Genomic DNA, 21,156 nt, shown 5'->3' with positions numbered 1-21,156 from the left:
AAAAAAAGTACAATATCCCTATCGTGCTATTTTAAAAAAAGTACAATATCCCAGTGGTGTTCACATTAATTGGACAGTAAAATTAAACAGCAAAGACTATCATTCACTGTCACAGAGCACCTACTATGAGGCTTAGGCATTGCTCACAGTACAAATCCAACCAATTTCTTTAAAAGAAAAGCCTATCCCAGAGCTCATCAATAATATAGTGAAAATTTAACTAAGATCACTTTTTTTTTCCCTTTCTGCTCCCAGTCTTCCAGAGGAAATCTGCATAATTAGTTAGGAGCAGCCCTGCTTAAAAGAAAAGTTTAAAATGTAAAACTTTAAAAGCTTATTACAATTTCATGGGATTAGATTGTTTTTATGGCAAGAGTAAATTGGTTGTGTGTTGTTCCCTTGCCCAAAATGAATAAAAAACAGTTTTTAATCAGGTCTTCGGGGATTTGGCCTGGATTTAGGAATTTTTTTTATTTCGTATTCATTGTATAAGAAATCAAACTCCTCCATTTGGGACCTGAATGTGCAAATTGTTAATATATGACTCTTAGCTGGCATTTTTCGATACACAAGACAGAATAATTTAAGCCTACTATTCCTCTTAGAAGTGACATTTTGTTCTAAAAGTGTTATCCTTTAAGTTCAGAAAATTGGAAACTTGTTTTCTACAATTTTACATTTTTTAGGCTGCAAGAAACAGCTTCACATTAATAGAGATGCTTTTTATGCCCCTAGCTACGTTACATGGCTCAATGGGTGGGTGAAACATACCGAAAGGAGTATGTGGGGGACTGGTTTCCTTGAATGACCCAGAACAAGGATGAAAGAACAACTAAACCTTCCTTTTTCTCGTTAAGACATGCAGATTCAGGAGGCCCTTTGCTATTCATTGGAACTACCTGTGCTTTCCAGCGTGTTGGCACTGGCACTTGGGGAGTTGGTTTATTTTGTTCATTTGCTCATTCATTCATTCAAATGTCAATGGAACATCTACTAAGTGCCAGGCACTGCTTTGTACCAGGTGTGCAGCAATGAATATCATTGACAGCAATGAAAGACAGAAGTTCCTGCCCTCGTGGAGGTCACATTATGGGCGGGGAGACAAATAAGTAAAATATACAACCCATTAGGTGGTAAGGAGTACTCGGAGGAAAAGGACAGAGGGGTGAGGCACAGGGAGCACTGGATGGGAATGGGGGACGGCAGTTTGGACAAAGTGGCCCAGGAAGGGGAAGGTGGCATCTGAAGAAAGACTTGAGTGACAGTAACAGTCACCTCCACCTTCAGCTCGTTCTGCTTTCTTCCCCTCGCATCTGTCACGCACTTAGGTGCAAAAATAACTGTCACCTCCCCCAATAACCAGAAGTAAACGATAGGCTGGAGTCTTGTTTATGACAGGGGAATTGGGGGAGGTCTGGTTAATCTGAAGAGAGCAGAACTGGGTTATTGCATTTGGGCCGAAATGTACAAATTCCAATTCCTTCTACTCCAGGGCCTTTTGTGAGAGACTGAATTTACAGCCCTGTATCTTTGGTATGCTGTGCCTCTTCTAATCAAAGTTTAAATAAAATGACTATACAACATTCTGGCTGGCTTTGGTCCCTGTTGAAGACCAAATGCATTTATTTTTATTGGAAAGTCATTAGCAATAAGATACCAGACTATTCTTCCCTTTACCGAAATATTATTAAGTAGGGACAGCCTTAGTTTCTTTGTGAGGGAGCAGCTTTCCAGCCAGCATGGGTATAATCTTTCCCTCGCTGACTTCTATTGCCATTGCTTTATCTTCATTAAATCTCGTATTCTGCCAGAAGAGCATGCAAGATGTAAAGAAGGAGATATATTACACACACACACACACACACACACACACACACACACACACACACGCGCATACACACTTTTTTAAGGCAAGACCAAACAAGAGGTTCAAGGCTAGGTGAATGACTCCATCCTGAGACAAGTTTTGCCAGCTTGAATTTCACTTAAGTATCCAAAAGCTTGTTTTAGTTTTAATGGTTTGGCTACAGCCACATGACTCAAGTATGTAGTGAGCAAATCACTTAAATTAGTCTTGTCAACAAAGGAAACAGTGAGAAGGTTTTGGAAGTAACATGTGCCCATGGTAAATTGTTAGCTAATTCCTTAAAAATCAGCCACGATACAGCAGGGCATCATGGAGAAATTGCCACTTGAGGACAGGAGGTGACTAAGCCTTGATTCCTAGAAACTTGGTCCACACCTGCCACCAGGAAGTCACGCCTAGTCCCTGATGTTCAGGCATATCTACTTGTTCAGTGGGTCCTTCGATATCAGGCATGACAAAGAACCCTCAGGGGGCAGGGGACTGCAGAAGGAACTCAGCCTTTGGATCCTATCTTTGGCACAGACGATCTAAGTGAAGACTGGCCCTTTACTCAACTGTGAAATGAAGATAATAATGCCTACATCTCCTAGGATTCTTGTACAGATTACAGCAAAGGAGCTAATGTATAAATCACACTTCCTGTACATTGAGTTGAAGGCACCCCAATAAATTCATGGTGGCTGCCACAATTCAATGTGAGTGAGGTACTCAAGCATCTCAGCTGGGTCGTCACCTTGAGCGTGCAGATCTCGGCGGATAGAAGGGAGACCTGGCACCAAGCTTTTGAAGTTCATCTGATGAAAGCTGATGTTCATACCCGTTCATTTCTCTCTATCCCTCTCCCTTTAGGAAACGTCTCCCAATTGCCTCAAGGATACTGAAGTCATAACGGATACTGTTTCTAGGCAGGAGTCTCCCACCCACACTCCCGAGTGCTTGTCCCTGTCTCCCAAGATAATCGACCATCCCGAGGCTGCTGGCTGTAGCACCAGCTTCTCTCACTCAAGGAGGCTTGTCCTCTGAGCCAACCCGGAACATCCAAGGGGCTACTGATGTTAATATTCTAATTTTTCGCAGACAGCCCTTGGAGGCCCACTCTCATCTAATTTGTCTGAGTGCCTCACATCGTATATTGCGTCCAGGTTTTAAGAACCTTTGGAACAGGCTCCGTGCTGGTTGCCAAGATCAGAATTTGAGCTATGGGTAGGAGTGTTCTTTCCCACGTAATGTACCCTCGGTTATTTGAATCTCTTGCTCTCTTGGCAGCACCCAGTTCATCACTTGTTCTGTTCCCTGCTGCGTCGTTACATGGTGTGGCCAAAAGGCATTTGATTCACCATCAGGGATCAGGAAAACAAGAGACAAGAAAGAGAGGGGGGAGGCAGATACAAGAAATATGGAGTTACAACTTGAGCTCAGGGAGAAAAGCGTGTCTGTATGCTCGTTTCTGGGTTTTTTTAAAAAACTCACTAAGACACGTATTGTCCTTGAAGAAATTCAAGAACTTCAAGCACTCTTCCAGGTCATTCCCACTGTTACTGCAGTCACACCACGGGGCCACGCTGAGGCTACTGGAGTCTATGTAGTTGGGGGTCATGACGGTACCTGGAAGAGTAAAAACAAGATGTTTTATTCTTGCGTGATGATCTGAACTTCTCTATACCCTGAAAAGAAACAAATGTCCCTCCGATGGCAAAGGCATTGTGGATGATTACAAACATTGTGCTTGCTGAGTGGTAAATTATGTTAAGCAGTGCATTTTCTCGGCAATTTATCTTGTGTACACAAAATAATTTACATATTTACTTAAAAAATTATAACAGAACTCCTTGAGCTACACTTAGGGTGTTTTTTTTTTCTCCCTGAAATGGTATGGATGTCATGGAGTAGGAGAGAATTAACGTTGAAAGCATGAGTTACCAAATCCCTTGCTTTTTCTGGAAAATGTCATTAGTCTTCATAAATAGATAGAACTGGTTTTCCATATCTTAAAAAACCTTTTAGGACTTTGAATCCATTTCCCTCAGAAGCAAATGGCTTCTTCAGAGAAACACATGGAAGCTTCAAAGCTATCCTTGTGGGTTACCCTACATCTTGAATGTATACAATGAGGCCACTGCTCACCAGACTCTCAACAGATTTAAATAAAGTCTTTCAAGTTGAGAATGAATTGGAAACAAACAGCGAAAATTCTCTAAGCTGATGGCTCCTGGAGCATTGTCTCAATAGTCTTCAAAAGTCCTCAGAGAAATACGGGGTGGTCTTTCTTGCCTCCATCTTTCTGTATCCATGGTTTTTCTCACGAATTCTGTACCGGCACAACTACACAATGCATTTATACTTAATACAACCCAAATGTCTTCTCCTGGGTGGCTCACACTAGGCAATGCCTTCTCATGCCAAAAAGTTTTCTGTTTTTATATATCATGTGAGAGTAAGAAGTCACAGGCGGTCAGTGATCCACAGGGTATACTGGGTTCACAAGCAGAAAAAAAAAAAATTCTTTGTAAGCTCTTCTGGGTCAAGGGCGTGTCTTCTTTGCCCTACATTCCTTACTGTCTTGAACTACATCATATGCCATTTTGCTTTCAGATGAGAACTTCCACTAAACAGGCCTGGCCCCATAGTGGCTCCCTGACATATGGAAATCCTGAAAGAAGTTAGAATCCAATGACCGGCGCAGAGGGAGAGATCTGGACCCAACAGAGAAATGAATTTTGGTCTGTAGAATGCATTGCCTCGACCAATTATTCCCCTAAGTGATGAGGATTTCGACATCCTCAGGCATGTAACAGTTTGCCAAGCCAGAAATGCCTGGAAGCCCTGCATCTTGCACTCGTGGAGGATTTAACAAGCGTGTCTGACTGGAGGGATACGGACTGAGGTGTCAAGAGTAATTATATCTGGGAGTTGATTTGTAGATCTCCTTTGGGCGTCTCTGGATCTTTTTAAAAACTTTGTACAACGAGTATATCTTAATTACTTCTGTTATTTCCTAAATCTGTAATTCCATAGTTGATAAGTAACCCCTTCTAGAGGCTTATTTAAGACAAGGAGAGAGTGAATGCCCATTTGGAATACTGACTTAAGGAAGATACACTCTCGTTGGACATAGCCATAAAAATGGTCAGTAACCGGTGAAAGGTATGACCCAATGGGACACAAGTGTCCTTTCAAAAAAAGTTGGGGTGACTGCGCAGCACCTATAATATCTCTGCATTAAGTAATATTGTTTGATTTTCCCGATGACTCTTGCTGAAGACACTCTGGTGACAAAGAATTTAGTCTGTGCTGTCATTCTTGGTGGGATGTTCCTCCTTCCTGGCGACTTGTGTGACCCTGGCAGGAACACACATCCTGGCTGAGCCATCACGCTTCTGACAACTGTGATTTCCCTCTGGCCTCCGCAGCCTTCATTACGTGTTCGTTCGTCCTCAAACATCAAACGTGCTGGAACCCCGTCACCAACGCTTCCGCAGTCCCCAAGACCCGGAGCACCATCCTTTCCTCCTGCCTGCCCCACTTATCCATGGGCACAGATTCACCTCAGTTCTGGCTCTCTTTCAACTCACTGGGGCCTGGTGTAACTGCACTGTCCCCCCAAATACTGACAACCTGGTTCTCCTAAAGCCTCAGGGCTTGAAGGACAGAAAGCACAGTTTCTGCTGTGTCTATTCTCAGGGAAAAAAGTTTAGGCTGAATCCACCCCTCCCCCCCCACCCCGACACCCCACCCCACCCCACCCCACCAACCAGGAGCTGAATTACCAAGAATATTAATGGTGAGAAGGACCCTAGCAGTTGGGGTTTTTTCCCCCCAAGGGCCATTAGTTCCCTAATGCAATTAACTTGGTTCGACTTGCTTTCCTCTTCCAAAACCAGACTTTTTTCGGTACTTTTGTTCTGCGTAGTCACTTCTCCAAACGAGATACTTCTCAAGTCTTCACCCTGCTAGCTTCCTGCCTTTGCCTTTGCACATCCATTATCCTCCTGTTTTCTGTTTTCATAGGCGAGTCCTCAAGGCCTGACATCAAAACCCCAGCACAGAAGGTTTCTGGGAGATCGTTACTTGCACAGGCAGTGGCAGGCTACAATGGGAAGAGTCTGTGAGTGTTTGTGAACCAGACTTTTTTCCCTGTGCCGCTTCTCTTACCAATAAGCCCTGAGTAGGCCAGAAGGCAGTCCGCATAGTTTTCCTTGAGACAGCTGCTGACAGACCTGGACTCTGGCTGGCAGTTGGTAAAAAAATCAGCAAGGCGAGACCTGCAATAGGAAGAAAAGAGGGGAAGGCGCTTTAAAATATCCTGAGCCTATAGACAGACATAACTTTTCTTTCTTCCTTTGTCGATATGCCTTCCTCCGCCCCGCAAAATGTAGAAAACGTGAACCCTTTAAAATGTTAGCATCCTCTCTTATACAACCCCCCATCTGTCCCCACCCTCCCCCAGCCCTCGCCCACCTGTGTGTCTGCGTATTTGCAGAGAAGTCTTCAGGGCATATAACTAAAAAAATCTAGGTGCTTTGAAGTTTCCATTCAATATTTATTTCTGACTAGGCTTATTTGCATCTTTAGAAAATATGCGTCTCTACACACACACACGGGAGATCCACACTGGGAAAATATTTACTTTATACAGAAATATGTCCCTGGCATCAAAGTAGGATCCTACAGCCCATCTGTGCCCGTAATTCCTACTGGCTTTAAAAATATGTGTATCTGTCTTGTAAGTCATCTCTCATCCGCCAGCACTGGGGCAGTCATTTTTTTTAGCCAGGTGACAATGGGGAGGGGCTTGCCTTTCTGGAACTGAAGGGAAAGGCCAAGAGGGACAAGGTGACGCTCACTTTGGCTGTAGTTTCACTGTCTCTGACTGGGTATGATGGGCCTGCAGTTGGAGGTGGTGCCTGGAGGGTCCACGGATCAAAACGCGGCATCTGTCTGGAGTTTGCAAACTCCCCAGGGGCCAGCACGGTCCGCCCAGAGGCCCTGGGTGGTGGCGAAGTTGCAGAGACCCAGAAATAGAGAGGGGGCCGCAGACATGCTGGTCTGAGGAGGAAGAGGCCTCTTTGTGACCAACTGGCTCTTTTAATCTGAAGAGGATATTGTTGGAGAAATTCTGCTTGAGAGCTGGGCCACCTCTGAGGTCATCTCAGCAGACAACAGCTCTGTTTCTGTGTGAAGAACACAATGGACTGCCAGAGAATTTCAATTATCTGGCAATTATGGGAGACAATGAACGGTTGTCTCAGCTTTCTTCTCTTTAGCTCCCCCGAGTTGGCAGGCAACATACCCAGTGCCGTTTTCACTTCTTTCCTCTCAAGAAACTGTATTTACTTAGCGTATTTTATGATATATAAACACACAGACAGAGCACAGCGAGATGTGTGATGGTCACAAAGGTTTGTAAAAGCTGGGTAGGAAGCACACGTGTGGTCCCTTTACCGCAACTTGAACTAGAAGGGGATTTAAAGGCCTGATGAAATCATCCAAGTTCACAGCACACTGCAAAGGCTGCGCCGTGAGACTGGTCTCTCCTTGAACCCTTGTAAACAAGGCGTGTCTGAGCCTCCCTATCCGTGCCGATCTGTGCACTCCGTATGTCATGTGCCTGGTTCCATCACTGTGAGTCCCCGGGGCAGATGCTGGAGCTCTGCTTTATTTTCTCTGCACGGCACCTGACACTCCTCAGAGAGACCCTTTATATGGCTTCCCAGGCCGGGCCATGTGCAGAGCTAAGTGGCTTGGCAAAGTCCTCCATATGAGACTTGTGCATGCACGTGTGTGTGTGTGCGTGCGCGTACCCGGATCTCTCCCACTGTTGGAGCCTTGCTGGTGTTTTCTGACTCTAATTGAACACGCTGAAGCGCATAAAACCTGGCCATTTTCTGTAGCCCGGTTAAAGGATTTATTTTTCGGAGGAACTCCCAAAAGATGGCTCAGGCTGACTCAATTGGCTCCAATGGCATCCAGCTTGGATTGAGTGTTAATTTCAGAAGTCTCTTCCTGGTTGCGGAAGTTAATGATTTAGTGGTACTAGGCTTCTAACCCCGCAAAGGCCAAGTACAGCTCAGGCAGCTGAGGCTCCAAGTTGTGCACACAACCTGATCAGCTCTCCGCCCTGGCAGCCCTGTGCTCCCGGCCCTTCTCCCAGTCATGGACGGAAGGTCGCTCTGTCCACGTGTCTCCTGTCTCTCGTGGTCTCTTCAGTCGACCATTAGCTGCACAGCCAGCCCCGTGATGCGAATTGCTGTCCTTCAGCACGAGGCTACTGCCACTAGACTCATTTTGCTTAACAACCTCAGAATTGACTCACAATTGGACTCTGGAATGGAAGGCTAATTGAGTCAGTCTGCTGCAGGGAGCATAACCCTGATTGGGAGAATAAAACTAGATGTACTGCTCTGAGCAGAACCTTGGACAGGCTGGTTTTTGAGAGATCATCAACACAGATCTTGGCTCTAAGACAAGTACAGCCAGCGGAGGGAAAGAGGGTTTCAAAAGAATCGCGAGCACATGCAGCACCACTAAACACCACCGTTTCCATGGCTCCTTCGCATCTGACCCAGCTACCCGTGACGTGTGTATGTGGAGACAGGATGGTCACATTATAAAATTCATATTTACAGACAGAAAAGCTGCGGTGAGAAGTTTATACAGTCGTGTGCTAAAGCCAGCTCATTACCGGCTGACTGGTAAATTTTCAGGAGTTCTGCGCGTTGGTTAACATCACAGCGGTAGCTCGAAAGTGGGCTTGGCGGGAATATTTACACCATGGTAATCAGCAAACGCTGCAAAGGAGGGCTCTGTGTTGTTCTTAGAGAACCAGTTGTTAAATATCCCTCGGCACAACCCTGTTTAAGAGCCAGTACGATGTGGTCAATCCTGCTGATAAAACGTGCCTGTCCTGGGGGTCGGTTCCAGTCCTTTCTGGATAGGTATCCTCTCCCATTCCCAGTCACCTCTGGCCCACATGGAATGCTGGAGCACCAGTTAGCCTCCAGTCTCTGGAACCTTCCAAAGAAAGGAAACAGGCCTCCCCCAGATTCCTCCTTCCTAACTTCTCCCTTCCTTCCTTCTCTTACCAACACGGTCCTCTAAAATCTCTTAAAGCAACGTGTGTAAATGGTTACACGTATTGACAAAGCAGCTAAATTCTTGTCTGTTCCATTGACTGAATGATGTGTCAAATGCTTGTGATCTAATGATGAATAATTTCTCTGCCCCTGAACTCAACCGACAGTCTAGAAGCTGAGAGAAACAAGTAGAAAGATTATAATAATACAGTGGCTATTTCTTGATAAAAGGTAAGAAAAGCTGCTAATAAAAATAATACCTAACATGAATGAAGTATTTAGTATATGCCAGGTATGTTTTTACATGCATTATATTTTTTCCTGACAACTCTAACTAGGTAGGGACCATTATTTTATTATCCTAATTTTCCAAATGAGGAAAACACAGCCTACCACATTTAGACTGGAGTTAAATCGTGAGTAGCAGAAGCACGACTTTAAAACCACACATTCTGATCCCACATCCTAAGCTTTTAACACTGCACAGCTTCAGAGAGGCCGTGATATTGGGACTGAAATTTGGGAGGATGTATAGGACTGATCAGGTAAAGGTGGAGTGGGGGTATCCCAAGCAGAAGGAGGCAGCATACGAGAAAGTAACCACACTCAATAACCCCAGGTTACAATAACAAAGTGCGGGTGCGTGCCAGGCCCTGATCTCAGTGCTTGACATGTAGTCACATGTTTATTCTCACGACAACCTGAGCAAGTGATACTATGGGCCCCGTTTTACAGATGAAGAAACTGAGGCAAAAAGAAGTAACGTAACAACTTCCCCCCAGGTAGTAGAGCTGGAACGGGACCACATTCGCTCTGACTCCAGAGCTGAGATCATCCTCGACCACCGCACTTAACACATGTATCATCCAGAACATTGGGAGCCATTCCCTGGGGCCAGCAGGGCTGCAGGATGCAAATGGTGAGTGACCAGAGATGGTGCTGGCAAAGCCGCAGAGCCTCGAATGACCCAGGTGTTGGGACTTTATCCTAAAAGCAATGGGAGCCACCGAAGGATTTTAAACGGAAATAATAGGATCGGATGTGCATATCAGGATGGCTCTTGGATCTCGCTATTGTTTTGCAAAGATTTACTCAAAACTTACTACTCTGTGCCCTCACTGTCGCAGCCGCAATGGGGAGGGCAGGAAACTAGAAGTGATTACTTGGGAGGCTGCAGCCAGCAGTGAACCAGAAGGAAGAACAGAGGGCCGGAAGGGGAGGAAGGAAGGAGGATGCGCTGAGAGGTGAGCACCGACAGAATGGAAGTCAAGACCGCAGAAAGGAGTGGGTAGACTCAGGGCATGGACACTCAGCACACAGTGGGGCCACAAGGGGAAAAAACAGGAATGAGAGAGGACAGGCCTGCTATGCCCACAGCCCCAGCACCCGGCCAGGACAGCCCCTCTGCACACTCTGGGTTAAGAATCATGCTGTAATCTGTTTGAATGGTGTCCCCACCTGGGCTGCAGAGATCCAAACTAGAAAGCTTTAATATCCAGTGTAGGATTAACAAAGAAAACCCACAATTAGATTTCTTTTGGAGACATGAAATCTCCATGACGACAGCAGTGATGAACGTGATTGTTTTTTTCTCTGAGAAAATGAAAATGAAATGAATAGGCACTAATGTAAAAATGTATCTCCCTCCGAAAGAGAAAATTTCCCACCCTTAAAGAGGAGGAAAATGCCGGCAAATGCCAAGTTGGCCTTAGGAAATCTGCTGAAGAGAAAACAGTGGTTTATGCAGAAAATATCATATTAAAGGAAGCATGCTGTTAACTGGAAATAGAAAAATGATTAAAATGATAAAATCTAGGAGAGTCTTCTCAAACAGCAGATGGTCTTTTGACAGTGGGGAAAATAAATCATTTCTCTACTTTTTCTGCAACCCTTTTAGGAAAATAATGTTATGGTGAATAGGTAAAAATCCTACTAGAAATGCCCAGGTTAACTCATCCTGGATTATCCTAATCCCTTAAATGTTTCTCCAGGACAAATCCCACTTGGACACAAGCCGAGTGACTGGGGGGACTGAGCCCTGGACTGAGAGTAGTGAGATCTTGAATGAGATCCAGGCTCTGACGCTAATCAATCTGAATTCCTAAATCTGTTGCTTACTTACTTAAATTCTTGGATTTCTCTCCCACTTCAGAAATACAGTCCGTGGGACACTTGAAGCTACTTGGGGTGGGGTGGGAGAGACATTTGTTTTTAAAACATTATTATTCCCCTTCCCATGACTGCATTCTGCCATTACACATGATTTTAGTGTCGAGGCATTTGGTTTCTTTTGAGTATAGAGACCAGGATTTTTCTAGAAGATCCCCTCATCTCACATACAAGCTCAGGACCAAAGAGGTGAAGGTCCTACCCAGAGTCAAGTACATGGTGGCAGATGGCCCTCAATGCGAAGAGGAATTGCCCTGGAAGGAAAAATGCAGAGGGTGTTGGACTTGAATTTTTCTGGGATTTAAGTCATCAAGTGTATAACTGCTCTTCTTCTGCTACCATTAGCCTGCTTTCTGGTGTTCCACCCCCGGAGCCTCAGCGAGCTCTCTGAATGCTGTGCAGGAGCTCAGCAGGGGCCAGACGATGCAGCCGGGACTCTGCAGAAGAGGCTGTGGAGTAAGCCTTCTCTTTACTGTGGCTCTTTGGCCCCCACCAGTGCCCAACTGAGAATGGCAAGACCTGATGACCGGGGAGAAACCCAGAACCCTGGGCATAGGATCACTTTGTTAATCCACTTGTGTAAGAAATCACTAGTGTTTTTCTCTGAGCGCAGTGTGAACATCAGGGCTCTAGAGTCTCGGTTTTCAATTCGAGCCGTTTAATTTCTGAACGCTTTCGTCATCAGTCAGGGAGAGGAAGCAAAGGATGACAGGCTTGGGGGTGACACACACCTGTTTCCAATCCCAGCCCCATCTTTTATGCTCTCGCGCCTTCACAGGTTATTTCATGTATGCAGCTCTCAGTTTCTTCGCCTGGAAAATGGGGCTGATGCTATCCAAAAATACTTTAAATGGCTACTGTGGGGTCTAAATGACAGTTATACAACGTGCCTCACTCAGAACCCAGAATACATGTCGCGCAATAAATATTTACTTCTCATCCCTTCAGTTTTTCTCCCCAGGCCCTGGTCCATTCCAATGTAAGACCCTTGCAGCAAAAACACACAGCAAGCCCGGCATGGAGAAACATACGCCTTTGCCCATCTTCTGCTGCCTCCCTGTAAGACATACGTTGAACAGGCTACGTCTGTGTAACTGAAGGCAGCAACTTTGACCAAAATGAATTTGAGAAGTCCAAAGCCAGGAATCCTGTGGCGTGACTTAAAACCTCTCAGTCATATGAGGTCATAAAATAAAGGCATTTTAAGAAAAGCTATTTTATTTTCTCAGGGGCTTAGGGGAACAAAGACATATGTTTAAAATAACTAAATATCAGTAAGTTTGTTAATACTGCTAATCTCTTATGCAGAATAAAAATAATTTGAAAAACATGCAGCTAATATTAGACCTGGGACGACAAAGCAAGAGCCCTGGAATGGTAATTTTCTGGTACAGTGACACAAAACAGATTTTTCACTTTCTGTTTTTAGAAAATTACCTTAGCCCTTCTTCTCCGACAGCCGACTGGAGAGCACATCTGGAGAGCATCCTTTAGCAAATCAGAGCCTATGTTAAATACCTTTCGCAGGGGATGTTTTCTGGCCTTGCTGCTCCCTGCTTTGGGCTGTGCATGTTGGCTTCCTGAAGCAAAGGCTCATCGTTTGCCCAGGAGCCAGCTGTGGTCCTGGGGGAGGGTGGGGTCAGGAGGCCCTTTGGAAAGACCAGGTCTGCCCCCAGTCTGGGAATGAGCCTGTCCACTCTGAAGCAGAGGCCCTGGGGCGGGGGAGTTCACATACCCCAGCCAAAGATGCCAAAGGTTCACATGTCTTGTGTCTCTCAGCCCCTGAACACGGATTCCCACTCCTGGTGGGATGATTAAGGCCTTGGCCAACTGATGTGCTTCTCGGGGACTAAGTCAGACCATGGCACCATGTTGTTGGGAAAGAGCACTCTGACGTCCAAGAAGCCTTCAAGACTTGCTTGGCGCCTCTGTTTCCTGGGACAGGAAGGGCCCTGAGTCCCTGCCAGCTTCATTCTGACACTCAGGAGGCTACGACCCCTTTAACAAACTCCTGCTCCCCACTCACCCTGAGGAACCCCAATCACGGTTGCTCGTCTGGCTTCTTGGGAGCTTCTGGCCCAGCACCTGGGTCACCAGAGGCTGCAGTCACTGCCCTCCGGGCTTGACCCACAGGGCTGTGAGAAAGCCTCACCCATGGAAGAAAGAGTGCAGGGAACATGGGTGATGCCAAGCATCATTTTTGTCCACACGTCCTCCTTGGGGTATCTCTCCGGGGGAAGGGTGAGTGAAAGCTGGCTGCAGGGCAGAGATGTGAGATCGCCTTAGCCTTTCTGATCACATCAAACTGCAGCAGCCCCAAGGGAGGTCTAGGTCAGCATCCGATCAATCGCAATATCCCTCATGAAGCCACCTTGCCTGAACACTGACAGCCATCAATCAACAACCGCAGAGAGGTTGACAGGGTTTGACGGCTAATCTCTACATGGCAAATGTGAAAAGCAAGTTATAGTAGTTGGCAAGGGAATCCATTCCAACCCAGAAAGGGCTCTGGGCAGCCTTTGATCAGATGCTCCAGGCTGCCCTTCCGCCAGGACCTCCTTCCCACCCCCACCCCACCCTCGTCAGCCAATCTTTCCAACGCGCATCCTGACAGTCCTGGTATAAGCAGACTGTAAGTCATAACGGGAGCACAGAAATATTGCAAATAACCCTATGTGGCGTCGCCAAGTCAATAAAGTTGTTTTGTACTATCCACGCTACGACATGTCCATTAGTGCAGAAAACCCAGCTTTGGCAGTACTCGTTTTTATGGGAAGAAATTGAGGGAGAAAACAAATTGGAGGTTTTCTGGATGCTGAAATTATCATAAAACTCTCAGATAGCCAATAGCTTTCTGATGAGAGATGGCAAGTTAGTGACTCTGGGCCACAAGGAGAAACAGAAATCTAGATGCTCAACCAATCTTTCCCAAGTAGAACCAGAGCGTAGACTGTCAACCAGCATGGTGTGGATTTGCTTCATGTAGAATTCTGCAGGCACCTCCATCTTCAGGAGTGAATTACAGAAGCTGCCTCACACTCATCCTGGAACCCAAGAATCTCCAAATCACCTGCGCTGGAACTCTGGGCTGCAAAGGTCACCACCATGGTTTCATTTAATTATTTATCCCCTCTCTTGCTTCAGAAAGAATTTTGAGATGCATTCTGTTGTAGCTTTGATGCAACAGAATAAAAGTAAAAAAAAGTGAGGGAATTAGGAGCCATTGGTATAGATAAGACCGAGGGAATGGTGCAGCTGGTATAGATGGCTAGATGAAAGCTACTGATTTGGCTCTGTGCTTTTGAGGAACCTCTGGGAAGAGCGGGGAATAACTGGTTCCACTAGTCATGATATACCAAAATTAAAGTCAAGATAGAAGCTCTCAGAAGAGAGCCGGTAGACAGAATAATGGTCCCAGAAGATGTCTACACTCTAATCCTTGGAACCTGTGAATATGTCACCTGACATGGCACAGGGGCCTTTGCAGATGTGATTAAGGCTAGGGGCCTTAAGGGAGAAAGATTATCCTGGATTGTCATGGTGGGCCCAGTGTCATCACAAGGGTCCTTAAAAGTGGAAAATGGAGACAAGATGAAGAAGTCAGAGTGATGTGATGAGATGAGAAAGGCTGGTCTGGCCTCTGCTGATTTTGAAGATGGAGGGAGGGGCCATGAGCCAAGAAATGAGGGTGGGGAAAAAGGCGAGAAAATGAATTTAGCCTTAGAGGCTCCAGAAGGAATTTAGCTCTGTGGACACCTTGGTTTCAGCCCAGTAAGATCTGTATAGGCCTCCAGAACTGGAAGCAAATAAATTCGTGTTGTTTAAAGCCACCACGCTTGTGGTAATTTGTTACATCAGCAACAGACGACTAAACCACTACTAACGAGCAGTATACAGTAGAGGTTTTGAATATAGAGTATGCAAATGGCCAGGACTTAAATTTCTATCTGCTCACTTATTAACCATGACATTTGGGGCAAGTACCCTAACTTCTCTGAAGCTTAATTTACTCTGAATGAATGACATTAAGTCCTTCGAAGTGTTACTAGAGGATTAGGTACAGCTGGCACCTAGCACCTGTTTACGATTGTTCCAGATTCCTAGATGAGGACAAGACTCATCAGTGCTGGTGTCCTCTGTTCTACTCTGCACCAGCCCAGGAGGTCCACTCTGACCTTGAGACCTCCAAAAAGCACTAGGGTAGAGATACTTCCCTTCGAATCCATCTGCTAATAACTTGGCATATGAAACATCTTGTCCTGAGGTCACTAACCCATCTGCTCAAGGTCTGTAGATGCTCAATAAGCCCAGGATTAACCTCAGACCCATTCCTACCATTAAGACCAAGGGGAGGTTTCTCCTGTGAGTTCTCCACACCTTCAAGCAGAGAAATGTGTTTTATAGGCCAATGGAATCGCGCCTAAGGAAACAGGCTGAGGCAATGCTACAGGTCTCTACATGTGGTCCCCACGTGATGCCCTCTGCTGGCTTGGCTGGCATCAGGCCGATGTAAATTTAAGGAGGTGCTATCTGTACCCTAACAAGGAAGTGTTGCATCATGATGGCTATAGCCAGAGAAACCGAAGTCTAATGACTGTAGGGAAACACAAGTAAATTCTAGAAATTATCTGGAATGATGCCTGGCCTCTTTTGGTTAAACCTTGCTTCTCTGGGAGTTCCCAGAAGATGAAATATTAAAATTACACAGCCTCTCTTGACTTTAATAATTTGCAAGACTCCTCTCACTGCCCCCACACCCAAAGAATGAGCACTAAATACCTCTGTGATACCTGCGCCCCAAGCTCCAAGCTCTGCTCAGCAGCGCGTTAATTCACCTTCTCCGCACTGAAGGAGCCTAGTTTCTGCTGCCCCGGGAGGGCGTGTGGAAAGGGGAAGGTAAAGGGATGTGTGAATGGTGAACAGCCTGCACTTGCACACACAGACTTTAAGCAGAAACACATGAAAATAAGATCCCCTATTAATCTTTAATAGGGTTGCCGACCTCCTAAGGAAAATTATGCTCAATAGTAAATATACACTAGGTCAATTTTCCTCCAGGCAAGTTGTTTTAAGGTCAACAGAGAACTCGAGCTCAGCAAATAGCTGGTCTCTAATATCTTCCTTTCCTGATGGGGCATTGCTGAGGAGACAGGGAATCGTGGCATATACATCAAAAGAATAAATTCCTTATTCCATCGCCATCAGAAGATAATTCCCACCATCCCCGCCCTCCCCCCAGAAAAACCATAACTCTTCTTTGGAATCCACTTTCATGTTTAACATCTTCGTGTTAACAGCACACTCCCAGCCCCTCACCCCCTGCCTAGCCCCTTTTTCTACATTTTATCCTAAAGCTCTCAGCTAAATTTAAAACTACATTCCTCCCTCCTTTCTCTTCAGGGCAGAGAAGCTGATTTGCATGGTCCACGTAAGCTATTTTAATAATAAACCGTCCCCTCAACCATCTACCCATCCGGGTGATCTTAAGGCTTATTTGGACCCATTCACAGTGATCTCAAAGGTCCCCACTGAGACCTCTCACCGACCCCCTCGCCGGCTCCGCGTCTGAAGGAGGGCACCAGCTTCAGCCTTCCAGCCCATGTCAGCTCTCCATCATTTTTTATTTTATAACCTCGCTTTGTTAATAGTTTTGCCTTCATCCTGAGAAGGTGAACACTTAGGATTATGCCCACTATAAAGTAGATGTTCAGTAAGTATTTGTTGAATGAGTGAATGAATGAATAAATGAATGAATCTGAGTGCTATACTCTACAGTTCCAGGCACTTACAGATCGATACTCATGGCAAACATCTCGGTGTTACACGTTCAACAAGGAGAAACAGCAGGTGCATCTAATTGCTTCCAGACACTTTACTAACATCTACCTTTACTTATAGCCAGTCACTGTGCCCAAGGATTCACAGGCCTGTGTCACTCAATACCAAATAATCTGACCAGCCAAGTGAGCCTTTTTTTTTTTTTAACAGGAGAGGATACTGGGATCCAGAAAGGTCAACATTCAAAGTCATAGAGCAGGTAAGAGTTAGAGTCAGATTTTGAAAAGAAGACCACAGATTCTCAAGCTTGTATTCACCCTCAATAGCAGTGTAAGAAGAATTACCGTTTGACTTTTAAATTTTAGTTCTTGGACTTTGCTACCATTTGGATGTGAATTGTGTGTACAAGAAGCCAAAATCTGACTTAAGTGGATATAGTAATCTACACTAGTAAATTCTATCATTTACTAGGGTAACGATAGAATTAGTGGGCATACTTTTTGTTTAATGGTGCTTGTAGTTTAAAAAATAAAAATGTCATATCTGTTGTTACCCCAGCCACAATTGTGCTGACTCTCCTGTGTCCTGTCCTAACTCTCAATATCCTGCAGGCCCATCTGGCTGCCACTCCTTCTCATCCTCCGCTTTGCAGATTCCTTTGAGAGGAGGATGAGGCCCATCAGCCTCGGTCACCTGATCAACATTCCCCAAGGCAGGGGCCCCTAACCCTTGGGCTGCGGACCAGTACTATCAGTGGCCTGTTAGGAACTGGGCCACACAGCAGGAGGTGAGTGGTGGGTGAGGGAGCAAAGCTACATCTGTATTTGCAGCCGCTCCCCAGCACTAGCATCACCACCTCAGCTCTGCCTCAGATCATCAGGCATTAGATTCTTATAGGAGTGCCGGTCTCTGGTACCAAAAAGGTTGGGGACCGCTGCCTAAAGTTGGTGACTCTCTAAGTGTGGACCCCAGACCAGCAGCAGCATCTCAGGCAATGCTCTAGAAATGCAAATTATCAAGCCCCAATTCCTGAATCAGAATCTGATGCCCATGTAGGCTAGAGTTGGAACACCACTGCTCTAGAGAAACGGCACTTGGGAGAAGTCCCTGACCCACCCCTCTGCTCTGTGCAAGTACATTCTATGCTGACAGCACACTCATCTCTGACCCTCTGGACCCCGTAAAGCACCTGGTGATCTAGTTCTGCTAAACCAGTCAAGGAACCAACCACCAGCCAGGATGCGAAGCAAAAAGCAAACTTTCTAAACCATAAGACTAATTTTAGCTAAAAAAGTTTCCACCAGAATTTTTGAACCTGGAACTTCCCATTTGCTTTCATCTATTTTCACAGAAAAGGTTTTCTAGCAGGACAGCGTCAAGGTCCTTTGCTGGAGTGCACATTCTTGGAGAGATAGCATTCTGTCTCCCCAGACCCCCATACTAAGAAGTTCGCAGCTGTTAGATGGAGCCAGCTAACTCTCCAATAGATATTCCAAGTGCTGGGTGAGCAGAGGAATCTTGAACTTCCAGGTTCGCGGCCTTTCCAGGTCTAAGGGTTAGCCCTTGCTCAATGTCATTATAATCCTTTCTCTCTTACCATGGTAAGTGGTCACAGAGCAGGAAGAACAGAATGGGGCTGCACCTGAGGTGGCCCACATCACGATGCATCACTCCATCCCAAATTCCAAGGAGCAGAGCTTTACCTGCGACACTCTCCTGAGCTCCTACTTAAGAGAAAAGTGCCACTGAGTCTTTCCGGGCACAAAAGGTTTTTCTACATCAGCCCAGAGTTCTGCCTGACTGAGTTAATATGATGCTGAAATCCCCAGCCATGTCGAAAAAGAGAAAGAAGCACTGTCTGTCAGGAGGGCATCTCTCAGAAATGGAAAGCAAGCTGGGCTGGGCACAACAGCAACCACGTAGCCCCACAGTGACAGCTGGTGGGAGGCTCAGCTGTTCTGGAATTCTCAGGACCCATTTCTACCCAGAAAGTCTCTGGCATTGGGTTCCCACAGACATCCTGCAGCCTAGCCATCCTGACCTGCTGGAGCTGGACGGGATGGGTACAAGGTGGCCACACACACCCAGACTGTCTTAGTTCAAGGACACCGTGGGAACACTTGTGCACACACATGTCTGCTAGCCTGGTCCTTCTAGTGCAGCCATTCTCAAAATGAGGTCCCGGAAATCTCAAACTCATCTTTTAGGGTCCGTGAGGTCAAAACTACTTTCCCAGCCATATTAAGTTCTTATTTACCTTTCTCAGTCTCATTCTGTCACATGAGTACCAGGAAGTTTTTCCAGAGGTCAAGACATAGGACACTGAAACAGACCGAATGCTGAAGCAGATATAAGAAGCCAGGTATCTTCCAGCCAGACGCTAGATTTCTAAAAGTGTAAAACAATGCCACACTTCTCCTTAAGGTTTTTTGTTTTGGAAAATATAGCGATTTTTAATAAAAATGTTGTTATTTATAGTAACATGTAATGGACTTCCAGTATTATTTTTAAATGAAGCAATAAATAGGTAAACATTTCCTCAGCTTTGATTCCCAATATGATAAGTATCAACGGATTCACCTACATAAGCAAGAGCCCTTTGGGATCCTCAGTCATTTTTTAAGAGTGTAAAGAAATATGTTTTGTGAGGGGCATTTAAGCCCTATCTTGACAAGATCCAAAGGTCTCTTATTTCAAAATTTTATTTTAAAATGAATAAATAAAAAGTGAAAATAAAGTCGCCGCCAGTAGCCAATTCCACACACCCAAAGTGGGTGGTCAGCAAGATCACACATTTATACCAGAAGCGGGCGGCATGGTGTACAGAGGCTGGGCTCTGCGGCCCGACAGACCCCCTGGGTTGTCACTGCAGTGGCACCACTTGGGTGACTGCAGAAGTTGCTCAAGGTCGCACCTCATCATTGGTGAAATAAGGAGGATGGTGACAACACCCACTTCCGGGAATGTTGTGAAGTGCTCGGCACAGTGCCTGGCACACAGTAAATGTCAAACAAATGTTGCTCTCCTTGTCATCCTCCTCGTCATCATCACCGTCATCCACACATTCCAGCCATGATGTCCCCAGCTCTGCAGACTTGGGGCTCCGGCATCCGGTACGGCGAGCCACTCTGCACGCGGCTGTGGCTTGCTTCCTAACGGGGTGATTGGATGAGTCACAGCACAGAGCCACCCAGAAGAGAGGAAGGTGCATATTCCGTGGCACTGAGTCAGTGACCGCCCTTTGCTGGGTAGCACGGATCACTGACTCAGACACAGGCACCTCTAAGAACCCTTTATTCACCGTTACCCCACGTCACTGCGGTAGCGCGTGCTCCAAGAGGCTGCCAGTGGTCGGTACCCCCACTGCCTATTCAGTTGAAACAATAGTGAATCTACGACTCCAGGCCCAACAATCTCGTGGCCAGCTCCATTCACGTCTTCCTGTGTGTATCTTTGTGTGTCAATAATTGTCTATTCTGGGCAGGAATGTGCTTGAGATGACACATGCGCCAAACTCCTCTAACTTTGTCCACCCCCACCTTCACCCCCATTTTTCCCTAATGGTACAAAACTGAAAAGATGGTGATATATAAAGCCTAGCAACACGGCCTCACATAACGGGCTGACATTTCCACATGCTGTTGAATGCCGTGGGTGCACACAAGTGTAAAGCAGTAAGAAGCTACCCCCTCCACCCACAAATCCTACTTTTAAGGTCTCTGCTATTGGGCAGAAATGTTTCATTTGAAATCTGAGGCTTTTGTTGTTCTCTCTGATAAAAACTTGTGGAATGAGGGAGGGAGAGACGGAGTGAGTTTCCTCTGTTAGGTGGCAGGCACTGTGCTGATACGTTTGCATGGACACCTCATTCCACCCTCACAGCTGCCCTGTGAAGATGGAGTCATTACGCCCATTTCTAGAAGCGAAACTGAGGCCTCCAGCTGCCCACGTCCTAGAACGAGCCAAACCAGGATGCGAGCCCAGGTCCGCCTCACTCACAAGGACAGCGACAGCGACCGGGAAAGGGAAAACGAAAAGTTCCAACTCCAGCTCGGTGTGGTACTTTTCGCATTAAGTGTTCTTTTAAATTCTTGTTTTTCTTGGATGCAACAGTTTCTGCATAATTAATTGCTTTGAAAATTACAGAGCAATTTCCCATTCACTGAGTTGGAAATGCCCATGGAAATGGAAATGGCAGCGTGACTGCAGGGTACCTAACTTAGGGTGATGCCTGGGTCAGGGTCTGGGGTCTCCTGGGTGGAATGGAAT

General features: G+C 45.9%; 1 protein-coding gene across 1 annotated transcript in view; it reads right to left on the bottom strand.

The window, feature by feature from the left end:
- Positions 1-21,156, bottom strand: part of GFRA1 (GDNF family receptor alpha 1) — a 196,400-nt gene that overhangs the window by 24,234 nt on the left and 151,010 nt on the right. The window contains exons 5-6 of the mRNA XM_011359314.2: positions 6,020-6,129; positions 3,338-3,472 (exon numbers count right to left, since the gene is read on the bottom strand). Of these exons, the coding sequence (XP_011357616.1) occupies positions 3,338-3,472; positions 6,020-6,129 (245 nt within the window). The remainder of the gene's footprint in view (positions 1-3,337; positions 3,473-6,019; positions 6,130-21,156) is intronic.

The sequence above is a fragment of the Pteropus vampyrus genome, unplaced genomic scaffold (assembly GCF_000151845.1).
Source record: "Pteropus vampyrus isolate Shadow unplaced genomic scaffold, Pvam_2.0 Scaffold46, whole genome shotgun sequence".
Classification (NCBI taxonomy): Eukaryota; Metazoa; Chordata; class Mammalia; order Chiroptera; family Pteropodidae; genus Pteropus; species Pteropus vampyrus.
This window is presented reverse-complemented; position numbering and strand designations above follow the sequence as displayed.